This window comes from Parambassis ranga, chromosome 9 (assembly GCF_900634625.1).
Source record: "Parambassis ranga chromosome 9, fParRan2.1, whole genome shotgun sequence".
Classification (NCBI taxonomy): domain Eukaryota; kingdom Metazoa; phylum Chordata; class Actinopteri; family Ambassidae; genus Parambassis; species Parambassis ranga.
In genome coordinates, this window is record NC_041030.1 from 20154293 (window position 1) to 20167768 (window position 13476).

A 13476-nucleotide genomic window follows, 5' to 3' on the forward strand; every position below is an offset into this window, starting at 1 on the left:
TCAAAGTGTAAGCTTATATAATCAAATACATACGTGGTCTGTATCATGTCATTGCGTAAATAACCTTGTATACTTCACAGTAGGCTACAGGAGCCTCCTACCAGCCCAATTTAGAAAGGGGACTCCTCAGACTTGAGGTGGAATTTTTCCATCTTCAGTTGAGATGAATTAATTGAGTTCAGGCTCTAGGCCTTATCAGTAGCTCGCCATCAAAACCTGGGCTGGATAAGACACGGGGCCAGGGCTTCAGTTGGTGTGCACACAAATAACAGTCATTATTACTTAGCTGCATTAAATACATTTTCCAATTCAATATCAATATAACATCCATCAATGTAGATCAATAAATATGATATATAATGTCAAATAGATCACATACAATATTTAAAAGATATACATTAACAAAACTGTTGCATGCATCAATGTATATTGATATAATATGTATATTCTATAATATTGAACTATATTATTTACAAAAGGCATTAAAACAATACACTAATGCACAGTGCTAATATAGGACAACAACAACAACAAATTCAATCAAGGTCAAGTTGTATGTAACACACAGAGAGTAACAGACATTATTGGAGTTATGGACACTTCATTTAAGTTTGCATTATTTGAGAAACAAAGCTTAAAAGCCATGCTAACCGGCCCATTCAATCAATAGGTCCGGCTAGGCTAGCGGTAGCATTACAATAGCTCGCGGCTAACAAGTCAATGCAAAACAAATGAAGCGGCTAATGCTAACGTTAGCGTTGACCAAACAAACACTCACCGATTCCACTCCGTAGTTGAACACAAAGCTCCTGTCGCTCAATAGTACGACGCGGTGGAGGCTCCTACAGGTCAACATTCAGTACATTTAATAAAAAGCGCTGTCAGCCAAGATTAAGCGAACCGAAAACTTTTAACCATACCTGCAGCAAACTTTTCCATACGTCCCCTCTGCACCTACCGGTGGTTCTTCTTCTTCTTCTATTGTTTCTCGGCGGTTGGCGCATTACCGCCACCTACTGGTACGGACTGGGACATTGCGTGAGCTCACAGTCTAATGCCTTGTGTACAACAAAACATATTAGAACTACTAACTCATCAGTACTGACTATCCTCACATATAACCCTGTCTCTTTTAAAAAGGACACTAGTAACCCTACCTGTGCTCTATTACCACACCCCAAAAAACTCTTCAGTGAGAACTCATGCCCCCCCAGCTCCCTCAGCCTTATCCTCAAATTCTCCCTTTGCACCCTGTAGTCCCTACACACCTCAAAACCACATGCTCCACTGTCTCCTCTTCCTGACCACACTCACACCACCCTGTCTCGTGTTTCCCAATCGTGTGTAAGGTCTTGTTAAGCAAACAATGCCCCAACCTAAGTCTTGTGATCACTGTCTCTTCTCTCCTAAGCCCCCCCTGCACTCTGACCCTCAGCCTACCGGTGGTTATTTGAGGTTTGACTAATATTGCTTGTGAATTGGCTCGACGCGGTCACGTCACTATGTTGTAAACGGCCCAGCACAGCCACATGACATACAATACTGTACTGGCGAGAGTGATTTTACATGAGAAATACAGCTGAGGAGAGAAATTGCTGAGGTTACAGGTGCTCTTGGGGGCCCTATAAGCGACCGGGGGCCCTAAGTGGAAGCATATTTCGCATATGCCTTGCATGATGATCACACATGAATGCCTCCAGCTGTGCAGAGACTGTTGCTGCATCACAGTCCAACTTTACAATGAAATGATAACTTTGTCCCCATAAGTTTTTGTCTGCTTCTGTATCACAGCTAAATGTGTTTAAACAAAGATTCTAAAATCTGTGTATAGAGTACAGAGGCATTTATGTACATGAAGCACACACTAAGTTTACAGTGTGTGTGTAAGGTCACAACACAGCAGAACATTCCTTTATCATCTGTGACTCACAAACAGCACCAGCTAGTGGGGACACTAGTGAATAGCAGTTTCATGTCAGTCATCTCCGCCCATCACATGAAGAAACAAAACCAAAAGGTTTGAACTGATCAGAGAGGATACGGTGCCACATTGCAGGCTGACACACACGGAGCTACAGAGACTGTATTGTTGGTGAGTCCTTGAAAACATCTAGAAATCTGTGGAAATGGCCGAGAGAGCTCTTCTTGAAAGTTTCTTGAGCTGCCATGTTTGTTCAGAGACTTTCAAAGATCCTGTGACTCTGAGCTGCAGCCACAACTTCTGTTCAAGCTGCCTGCAGAAATTCTGGGAACAAACTAAAAACAAAAACTGTCCCATCTGTACAAGAAGATCCTCAAAGGATCGTCCACCAGTGAACTTTGGACTGAAGGAACTGGCTGACTCGTTTGCTGGGAGACAGAAACCTGAATCATCAGAGGTGAAAAAGGAGGTGTTAGTGGTGGTCTGTCATAAACACCAAGAAGAACCTAAACTGTTCTGTGAGGACGAGCAGAGAGCCGTGTGTCCTGTCTGTGAGTTTTCTCTGCACCAGACTCACAAAGTGGTTCCTGTAGAACAAGCAGTCAGAGACCTGAAGGAGCAGCTGAGATCTGACTTAAAGTCTCTGCAGGACAAGAGGGACAAATACAAACAAGTGGAGGACACATACAATGAAATGTCTCAACACGTCAAGAAGCAGCTGTTGTCCACAGAGACGCAGATCAGAGCAGAGTTCAACAAGCTCCACCAGTTCCTGAAAGAGGAAGAGGAGTCCAGACTGGCAGCTCTGAAGGAGGAAGAGGAGCAGAAGAGGAAGACTCTGAGCAGAGAGATGAAGAGGATTCAGCAGCAGATGTCCTCTCTGTCAGACAGCATCTCTGCTGTTGAAGAAGAGCTGCAGAAACAGCAGGTGTCATTCCTCAGCAGTTATAAAGACACTCAGAGCAGAGCCAGAGCCCAGAGCTCACTGTCAGATCCACAGCTGGTCTCAGGAGCACTGATAGATGTGGCCAAACACCTGGGCAACCTGTCCTTCAGAGTCTGGCAGAAGATGAAGGACAAGGTCCACTTCAGTCCTGTCATTCTGGACCCAAACACTGCTAACAGAGAGCTCTATCTGTCTGATGATCTGACCAGTGTGAGACGTGGAGACACAGAGCAGAAACTTCCTGATAATCCAGAGAGACACAATGAATATGTCATTGTTTTAGGCTCTGAGGGCTTCAGCTCAGGGAAACACAGCTGGGAGGTGGAGGTGGGACATCATCCTGTCTGGAATGTGGGTTTAGCTGAAGAGTCAGTTGACAAGGACGCAGAGTCTGCTTTACCAGAATATGGAATCTGGTGTTTAACACATCGCAGTGGAAAATACACTAATGGTGTTGGTGAGACTGTCACAGTTCAGAAGAGTCTCCAGAGGATCAGAGTCCAGCTGGACTATGACAGGGGGGAGGTGTCCTTCTACAACTCTGAAGACATGACTCACATCTACACTCACAGAGACACTTTCACTGAGAAACTCCTCCCATATTTTAGTGTTGGAGAGTCTGCTGGTTCAACAACCACTGATATCAAAGTGTGTCAGTCTGAGATCAGGTTGTTGACTCTTTACAATTTCTGCAGTTAGTTTGGAACCTTTAGGATAATCCAGTTAATCCTGGTCAAACACCAACAATGAGATTGAGTTCAGACTTCTTTGCATCTTTATAATAAACAAACAGTTTGTGACTGTTTCTAATAAACCTGTTGATTATTTTAGTCCATAAATACCTGAAAATAGAAGATGTTCTTGGTTCATGACTTTAATGATGAATCGTCTGTCTTGGATCTGGCTGTTCAGTCTCTGTAAACCTCTGGTTTATTTTCATTATTCTTGAGTTAAGCTGGAGCTGCTGTTTGTTTATATGTGTCAATAAAAAAAACACAAATCAAAGCTGTGCTGCAGTTTTTGTCTCCACAGACACACACACAGAATCTTCTATTTAAACTGTCATTTTATTGATAACACCTTAACACATTTCCACGTAAGAGAACAGAGCAATAATCCGAAGAATCAGAGAACTAGAGGATTAATATTATTATACAGAAGAAACCCAAAGTGAGGAAAATAGAGACAAAGGGAAGCTAGAAAGAGCCAGCTGCAGAGAAATGATTGAAGAAGGCTGGAAACAGAGGGAGCGGGGGAGAAAAGAGTGAAAGACGTCCTACAGAGAGAAGCCGGCTCAGTGATGTCAGTGCAGCGTCATCAGCGGCTGCAGGAAGAAGAAGAAGAAGAGGGCAGAGTGAGCACAGTTCACTTCATCTCACTTCATGAGACCAGAGGAGGACAGTTAATGTCGTACAGGGCTGCACAATCCACTGTTTTAGTCAGAGCTGTGCAGCCCTGATCAATAATGGAAGCTGCTTCTTATCCTACAGTCTGGCTGGATTTGACACTATAGAGTCTTATTGTGCAGCTGCATTAGAAGCACCAATCTGCTGCTCCTGTTTGTGTCTGCTTTACACTGTGTGACATCGCCCCCTGCTGGAGCTCACTCACTCTGACTCCTCTCAGTGCTGATGGTACAACAGGCAGCCGTTCTGCACTGACAACACAGAGCCCCATAAAAAAGCATGCGAAATCATCATCATCATCATCATCATCATCATCTTCCTCATCCATATAATAATCCTTATCATTATAGTCATCTTCATTATATCATCTCCACACAAAAATAGTTATATGCACTTAAAAAGCTGAGAAAATAGAGAAAGGTGGAGTATACCAGCATTCAGTAGAAAATGAGAACCCAAATAAAAAGAAAACACCAAAAAACAAGTGTCCTGTTGACCGTCATGCAAAGAAAATGCCAGCTACGCTTAGCTGCAGCTGTGTAATACTGTGTACTCCCTCATTTTAAACATGTCAGTCTTATTATACTGATTTTCAAGGCTAGTAACACACTAAGAAGAACAGAAGAACAACACCTTTGTACTGTACATGCTGCAATTTCTTCTTTTTTTGGGAGGGGAGGGGTTTGATTAGCATGATCACCAGGGCCGGCCCAAGCCTTTATCAAAGTCAAAGTCAGCTTTATTGTCAAATCTGCTATATGTGCTGGACATACAGAGAATCGAAATTGCGTTACTCTTCACTCTGCAACATATTACATATAACTAAAAACTTAAGATGAATATAAAGTGTAAAAAATGTACCTACAATGAGGCACACACAAAATACAAGGCACAAAATGAAGGCACAATGCAGTAAGAGTGCAAAAGATGTATAGTGCAAGACAGTGCAGTTGGCATAATGTAAACAGGAATGGTTTAAGTTATAGCAGCTTATATGAGACTGGTATGACATGACTAGGGTGCAAGAGAATGCACAGGGTAAAGTGGCTGGTGCACAGAGTTCCTATCTTGGGAAGGGGGAGAAAGTGGGGCGCAGCAGGGAGCGAGTTCAGCTTCCTGACAGCCTGGTGGATGAAGCTGTCCCTCAGTCTGCTGGTCCTGGCACGGAGGCTGCGCAGTCTCATTCCTGATGGCAGCAGACTGAAGAAGCGGTGTGAAGGGTGGGTGGGGTCTCCTGTGATGCGGAGGGCCTTTCGGGTGAGACGGCTGTCGTAGAGGTCTTGGAGGGAGGGGAGAGGGACGCCGGTGATCCTCTCAGCTGCTCTCACTATGTGCTGAAGCGTCTTCCTGCAGGTGGCGGTGTAGGCTCCGTACCACACAGTGATGCAGCTGGACAGGATGCTCTCAACAGCCCCTCTGTAGAAGGTGCACAGGATGGAGGGAGGGGCTCTGGCTCTTTTGAGCTTGCGGAGGAAGTAGAGGCGCTGCTGTGCCTTCTTGGTCAGTGATGCAGTGTTGTTAGTCCAGCAGAGGTCCTCAGTGATGTGCACACCCAGGAACTTGGTGCTGCTCACCTGCTCCACAGCAGCACCGTCGATGGTCAGAGGGGTGTGCTGACTGTGTGCTCTCCTGTAGTCCACAACCATCTCCTTTGTCTTCTCCACATTCAGGGGGAGGTTGTGGTCTCTGCACCACTCGGCCAGAAGGTGCACCTCATTCCTGTAGTTTGTTTCATCTCCACCAGAGATGAGACCCACCACAGCTGTGTAGTCCGCAAACTTCACAAAGATGTTGGTGTTGTGTGTTGGCGTGCAGTCATGGGTCAGCAGAGTGAAGAGGAGGGGGCTCAGCACACATCCTTGGGGAGCCCCGGTGTTCATTGTGATGGTGCTGGATGTGTTTCTGCCGACCCGCACTGTCTGAGGTCTCCCGGTGAGGAAGTCCAGCAGCCAGTTGCACAGCAAGGAGTTCAGCCCCAGCTGGTCCAGTTTGTTGATGAGCTGCTGTGGGATGATGGTGTTGAATGCGGAGCTGTGGAAACAGCATCACTGGTTGACCGGTTGGGCCGATATGCAAACTGGAATGGGTCCAGGGAGGGAGGGAGGGCCGTCTTGATGTGTTTCATGACTAACCGTTCAAAGCACGTCATGATGATGGGTGTGAGTGCTACTGGACGGTATTCATTGAAGCAGGCAGGGGTGGACTTCTTTGGCACAGGGATGATCGTGGTGGCTTTTTAAGCAGGTGGGGACAACAGCCTGGCTCAGTGAGATGTTGAAGATGTGTGTAAACACCTCAGCGAGCTCCTCAGCACAGTCTCCGAGCACACGGCCAGGTATGTTGTCAGGATGGGGCCCTAAGCAAAATTTCATACCACCACCTCAGCATCAGATGCTTCTTCATCCTATAGGCTGCACTGTGTTTAATACACGCTACTGAATATATAATATCATCTTGTTTGTATTAATCAACGTTATTTTTTAAAATAGAAAATAAATATATTTTATCATGGACTTTTGGTGGGTAGCAAAAATGCTAGTTATTATTGATAGCCCAGGCTAGTATCAGAAGGTAGGAAACCGTCTACTGGAGGGAGACAAAGAGACAGAAGATCTGTGTTTTGATGGTACTTTATATTATGGACTTTGCAGACAAACAACAGACATGATACAAAGAATCCGAATGGCCATTTTAAATATCATCAAGTTATCAATTTCAACATTACATTGTTACAATAGATGTGATTGTGCCTTAAATGTTATTCATTCAACTTCCCAAACTCTCCCAATGTCCATATGCCACACAGCGGTCCGAAAGGGGCAGTGTGGAAATTGTCTGTGTGGACAGGGACGTGGCAGAAGTAATGCAGGGGGGCAAAAGTCTGTGTAGGCTACAGGAGCCTCCTACCAGCCCAATTTAGAAAGGGGACTCCTCAGGCTTGAGGTGGAAACGTCTTTTTCCATCTTGAGTTGAGATGAATTAATTGAGTTCAGGCTCTCAGTAGCTCGCCATCAAAACCTGGGCTGGATGAGACACAGGGCCAGGGCTTCAGTTGGTGTGCACACAAATAACAGTCATTATTACTAGCTGTTGGCACGCATCAATGTATATTGATATAATATGTATATTCTATAATATTGAACTATTATTTTACAAAAGGCATTAAAACAATACACTAATGCACAGTGCTAATATAGGACAACAACAACAAATTCAATCAAGGTCAAGTTGTATGTAACACACAGACAGTAACAGACATTATTGGAGTTATGGACACTTCATTTAAGTTTGCATTATTTGAGAAACAAAGCTTAAAAGCCCATGCTAACCGGCCCATTCAAATCAATAGGTCCGGCTAGGCTAGCGGTAGCATTACAATAGCTCGCGGCTAACAAGTCAATGCAAAACAAATGAAGCGGCTAATGCTAACGTTAGCGTTGACCAAACAAACACTCACCGATTCCACTCCGTAGTTGAACACAAAGCTCCTGTCGCTCAATAGTACGACGCGGTGGAGGCTCCTACAGGTCAACATTCAGTACATTTAATAAAAAGCGCTGTCAGCCAAGATTAAGCGAACCGAAAACTTTTAACCATACCTGCAGCAAACTTTTCCATACGTCCCCTCTGCACATACCGGTGGTTCTTCTTCTTCTTCTTTTGTTTCACGGCGGTTGGCGCATTGCCGCCACCTACTGGTCCGGACTGGGACATTGCGTGAGCTCACAGTCTAATGCCTTGTGTACAACAAAACATATTAGAACTACTAACTCATCAGTACTGACTATCCTCACATATAACCCTGTCTCTTTTAAAAAGGACACTAGTAACCCTACCTGTGCTCTATTACCACACCCCAAAATACTCTTCAGTGAGAACTCATGTCCCCCCAGCTCCCTCAGCCTTATCCTCAAATTCTCCCTTTGCACCCTGTAGTCCCTACACACCTCAAAACCACACGCTCCACTGTCTCCTCTTCCTGACCAGACTCCCTATCATGTGTAAGGTCTTGTTAAGCAAACAATGCCCCAACCTAAGTCTTGTGATCACTGTCTCTTCTCTCCTAAGCCCCCCCTGCACTCTGACCCTCAGCCTACCGGTGGTTATTTGAGGTTTGACTAATATTGCTTGTCAATTGGCTCGATGCGGTCACATGACATACAATACTGTACTCGCGAGAGTGATTTTACATGAGAAATACAGCTGAGGAGAGAAATTGCTGAGGTTACAGGTGCTCTTGGGGGCCCTATAAGCGACCGGGGGCCCTAAGTGGCAGCATATTTCGCATATGCCTTGCATGATGATCACACATGAACGCCTCCAGCTGACCTTTGACCCATTTTCACATGACAGTACATTTGCACAAGTGCATGAGTTGAACACGAGGAAAACAAACAAACAAAAGCACATTTAAAAATAAAAGCAGGAAGTTACTTGGTGTGATTGTCATCAGAAACAGAGAAAGATGGTTTTATTTTTGTAGCTTCTGTCTGTAGAGGACTGAGGTCTTTGTTACAACTGAACCAACATCTGCTGCCTTCATTTACCTTTTGTAAAACACCTCCACAGTCCTGCTGACACACACAGCTGAGAGTGACCCTGCAGCTTCCTGTCAGTCTGTGGGACAGCTCTGATTGGCTGAATTCTAACCAATCTTGCTGAGCTGTGGGCGGGACTTTACTAAAGACCAGAGTGCAGAGACTGTGGCTGCATCACAGTCCAACTTTACAATTAAATTATCATTTTTTTGGATACCTAAACATCTGTGTGGACACTATTGTATAAGTTAGTACAGTAAGTTGTTACCCTAATAACAAGCCATGGGTGACTGAGGACATTAAAGCCATTTTAAACAGGCAAAAGAAGGCGTTCAGACCAGGCAACAAGGAGGAGGTGCGAGCTACACAGAGGGACCTGAGAATAAATATCAGGGAGGCCAAGGAGGAGTACAGGAGGAAGCTGGAGTGGAAACTTCAGCAGAACAACATGAGAGAGGTGTGGAGTGGCATGAAGACTATCACTGGTTACAGGTCGAGCAGCAGTGGTGGAGTTAATGCAGTGTGAAGGACGCTGTCATCTTCCTGCTGAACAGAGTCTACACCCACCTGGATAAGCCGGCAAGCACTGTGAGAATCATGTTTTTTGATTTTTCAAGTGCTTTTGACACCATCAGGCCGGCCCCGCTGGCTGAGAAGCTGACAGCGATGCAGGTGGATGCCCCACTGGTGTCCTGGATGGTGGACTATCTGACTGGCAGACCACAGTATGTACACCTACAGAGCCGTATGTCAGGCAGACTGATCTGCAACACCGGGGCTCCACAGGGGACCGTCCTCTCTCCCTTCCTCTTCACTCTCTACACCACAGACTTCAACTACTGCACAGAGACCTGCCACCTCCAGAAATGCTCTGATGACTCTGCAGTGGTTGGATGTATTACTGGTGGTGATGAGGGAGTACAGGTCCGTGGTGGATAACTTTGTCACCTGGAGCGAGAGCAACCACCTACTGCTCAATGTGACAAAACAAAGGAACTAGTGGTGGATCTGAGGAGGACAAAGGCTCCATTGAGTGGAGGTGGTGGAGGAGTGCAAATACCTGGGAATGTACTTAGACCACAAACTGGACTGGAGTCTTTGATTTTATTTCTTGTCTGTAACAAAAATAATTGTAATAAATAATGGAATTCTGATTCTGATTTGTCTTCATAAGTTTCTGTCTGCTTCACTGGTGTCTGAAACTGTATTTGTATATTGTATAGTGTATAGTGTTCAAATATGATGTGTTTCAATAGGAGGGTTATATTTATAAATAAATCTGTTTGCACCACCTGCTGGTGAAAGAAGCTGTTTATTTGATGAAAGGTCAAAGTCAAAGCTGACTGTGACTCACCTGAGCAGAGCACAGACGCCATTACAAGGTGCAGCATTCAAACTGAATACATGTTGGACAGACTGTAACCGCTGATTCAACTGGAACAAACATTTGGTGAGTTTGACTGCTGAAGAATAATTAGAATATCAGAGGACATGGCTGAGAAGACTGTTCTTGTTGAAAAATACCTGAGCTGCCATGTTTGTTCAGAGACTTTCAAAGATCCTGTGACTCTGAGCTGCAGCCACAACTTCTGTTCAAGCTGCCTGCAGAAATTCTGGGAACAAACTAAAAACAAAAACTGTCCCATCTGTAAAAGAAGATCATCAAAGGAAAATGTATTAATTAATTTCACTCTGAAGGAACTGGCTGACTCGTTTGCTGGGAGACAGAAACCTGAATCATCAGAGGTGAAAAAGGAGGTGTTAGTGGTGGTCTGTCATAAACACCAAGAAGAACCTAAACTGTTCTGTCTGGACGAGCAGAGAGCTGTGTGTCCTGTCTGTGAGTTTTCTCTGCACCAGACTCACAAAGTGGTTCCTGTCGAACAAGCAGTCAGAGACCTGAAGGAGCAGCTGAGATCTGACTTAAAGTCTCTGCAGGACAAGAGGGACAAATACAAACAAGTGGAGGACACATACAATGAAATGTCTCAACACGTCAAGAAGCAGCTGTTGTCCACAGAGACGCAGATCATAGCAGAGTTCAACAAGCTCCACCAGTTCCTGAAAGAGGAAGAGGAGTCCAGACTGGCAGCTCTGAGGGAGGAAGAGGAGCAGAAGAGGAAGACTCTGAGCAGAGAGATGAAGAGGATTCAGCAGCAGATGTCCTCTCTGTCAGACAGCATCTCTGCTGTTGAAGAAGAGCTGCAGAAACAGCAGGTGTCATTCCTCAGCAGTTATAAAGACACTCAGAGCAGAGCCAGAGCCCAGAGCTCACTGTCAGATCCACAGCTGGTCTCAGGAGCACTGATAGATGTGGCCAAACACCTGGGCAACCTGTCCTTCAGAGTCTGGGAGAAGATGAAGGACAAGGTCCACTTCAGTCCTGTCATTCTGGACCCAAACACTGCACACTGGTGTCTCTATCTGTCTGATGATCTGACCAGTGTGAGAAATGGAGACACAAAGCAGAAACTTCCTGATAATCCAGAGAGATACACTAAATATGCTAATGTTTTAGGCTCTGAGGGCTTCAGCTCAGGGAAACACAGCTGGGAGGTGGAGGTGGGAGATCATCCTGACTGGTTTGTGGGTTTAGTTAAAGAGTCAGCTGACAAGGACACAGAGTCTGCTTTACCAGAATATGGAATCTGGTGTTTATTACATCGCAGTGGAAAATACACTAATGTTGTTGGTGAGACTGTCACAGTTCAGAAGAGTCTCCAGAGGATCAGAGTCCAGCTGGACTATGACAGGGGGGAGGTGTCCTTCTACAACTCTGAAGACATGACTCACATCTGCACTCACAGAGACACTTTCACTGAGAAACTCCTCCCATATTTTAATATGGGAAAGTCTGCTGGTTCAATAACCACTGATATCAAAGTGTGTCAGTCTGAGATCAGGTTGTTGACCTCTGAGTGATTCTTTACAATTTGTGCCGTTAGTTTGGAACCTTTAGGATAATCCAGTTAATCCTGGTCAAACACCAACAATGAGATTGAGTTCAGACTTCTTTGCATCTTTATAATAAACAAACAGTTTGTGACTGTTTCTAATAAACCTGTTGATTATTTTAGTCCATAAAATACCTGAAAATAGAAGATGTTGTTCTTGGTTCATGACTTTAATGATGAATCGTCTGTCTTGGATCTGGCTGTTCAGTCTCTGTAAACCTCTGGTTTATTTTCATTATTCTTGAGTTAAGCTGGAGCTGCTGTTTGTTTATATGTGTCAATAAAAAAAACACAAATCAAAGCTGTGCTGCAGTTTTTGTCTCCACAGACACACACACAGAATCTTCTATTTAAACTGTCATTTTATTGATAACACCTTAACACATTTCCACGTAAGAGAACAGAGCAATAATCCGAAGAATCAGAGAACTAGAGGATTAATATTATTATACAGAAGAAACCCAAAGTGAGGAAAATAGAGACAAAGGGAAGCTAGAAAGAGCCAGCTGCAGAGAAATGATTGAAGAAGGCTGGAAACAGAGGGAGCGGGGGAGAAAAGAGTGAAAGACGTCCTACAGAGAGAAGCCAGCTCAGTGATGTCAGTGCAGCGTCGTCAGCGGCTGCAGGAAGAAGAAGAAGAAGAGGGCAGAGTGAGCACAGTTCACTTCATCTCACTTCATGAGACCAGAGGAGGACAGTTAATGTCGTACAGGGCTGCACAATCCACTGTTTTAGTCAGAGCTGTGCAGCCCTGATCAATAATGGAAGCTGCTTCTTATCCTACAGTCTGGCTGGATTTGACACTATAGAGTCTTATTGTGCAGCTGCATTAGAAGCACCAATCTGCTGCTCCTGTTTGTGTCTGCTTTACACTGTGTGACAGCGCCCCCTGCTGGAGCTCACTCACTCTGACTCCTCTCAGTGCTGATGGTACAAAAGGCAGCCGTTCTGCACTGACAACACAGAGCCCCATAAAAAGCATGCGAAATCATCATCATCATCATCATCTTCCTCATCCATATAGTAATCCTTATCTTATACCTAATGCAAGGTACACAGCAAAATTTCATACCACCACCTCAGCATCAGATGCTTCTTCATCCTATAGGCTGCACTGTGTTTAATACACACTACTGAATGTGTAATATCATCATGTTTGTATTAATCAACGTTATTTTTTAAAATAGAAAATAAATATATTTTATCATGGACTTTTGGTGTGCAGCAAATATGCTAGTTATTATTGATAGCCCAGGCTAGTATCAGAAGGTAGGAAACCGTCTACTGGAGGGAGACAAAGAGACAGAAGATCTGTGTTTTGATGGTACTTTATATTATGGACTTTGCAGACAAACAACAAACAACAGACATGATACAAAGAATCCGAATGGCCATTTTAAATATCATCAAGTTAGTAATTTCAACATTACATTGTTACTATAGATTTGATTGTGCCTAAAATGTTATTCATTCAACTTCCTAAACTCTCCCAATGTCCATATGCCACACAGCGGTCCGAAAGGGGCAGTGTGGAAATTGTCTGTGTGGAGAGGGACGTGGCAGAAGTAATGCAGGGGGGCAAAAGTCTGTGTAGTGTCGTGACCTTCCCTGGTCACCCCGGATTGTCAGATTCCGTCTCCTGTATTCAGAACATTGAGTGAAAGAAAATACCCTGGGTTTTGTAGTTTCGCCTTTTGCAAAAAAGAGAACA

The 13476-nt window shown here is 44.5% G+C and overlaps 1 protein-coding gene and 2 long non-coding RNA genes across 4 annotated transcripts in view; 1 reads left to right on the forward strand and 2 right to left on the reverse strand.

The window, feature by feature from the left end:
* Positions 1–13476, reverse strand: part of LOC114440761 (uncharacterized) — a 14788-nt gene continuing 1312 nt past the window's right edge. Inside the window, exon 4 of the long non-coding RNA XR_003671206.1 lies at positions 1–64. This is a non-coding gene — a long non-coding RNA (uncharacterized LOC114440761). The remainder of the gene's footprint in view (positions 65–13476) is intronic.
* Positions 2024–13476, forward strand: part of LOC114440759 (nuclear factor 7, brain-like) — a 26799-nt gene continuing 15346 nt past the window's right edge. The window contains exons 1-2 of one of the 2 annotated variants that reach the window (XM_028413246.1): positions 2024–3535; positions 11715–12066. In XM_028413246.1, the coding sequence (XP_028269047.1) occupies positions 2127–3535; positions 11715–11733 (1428 nt within the window). In that variant the 5' untranslated portion in view covers positions 2024–2126 and the 3' untranslated portion in view covers positions 11734–12066. Of the gene's footprint in view, positions 3536–11714; positions 12067–13476 lie in introns of those variants that run through there. The other variant, XM_028413247.1, reaches the window with a different exon arrangement.
* LOC114440764 (uncharacterized) lies at positions 6604–8006 on the reverse strand. The gene is made up of 3 exons (XR_003671209.1): positions 7873–8006; positions 7731–7794; positions 6604–7296 (listed from the first exon to the last, which is right to left on the reverse strand). It is a non-coding gene; the product is annotated as an uncharacterized LOC114440764 (long non-coding RNA).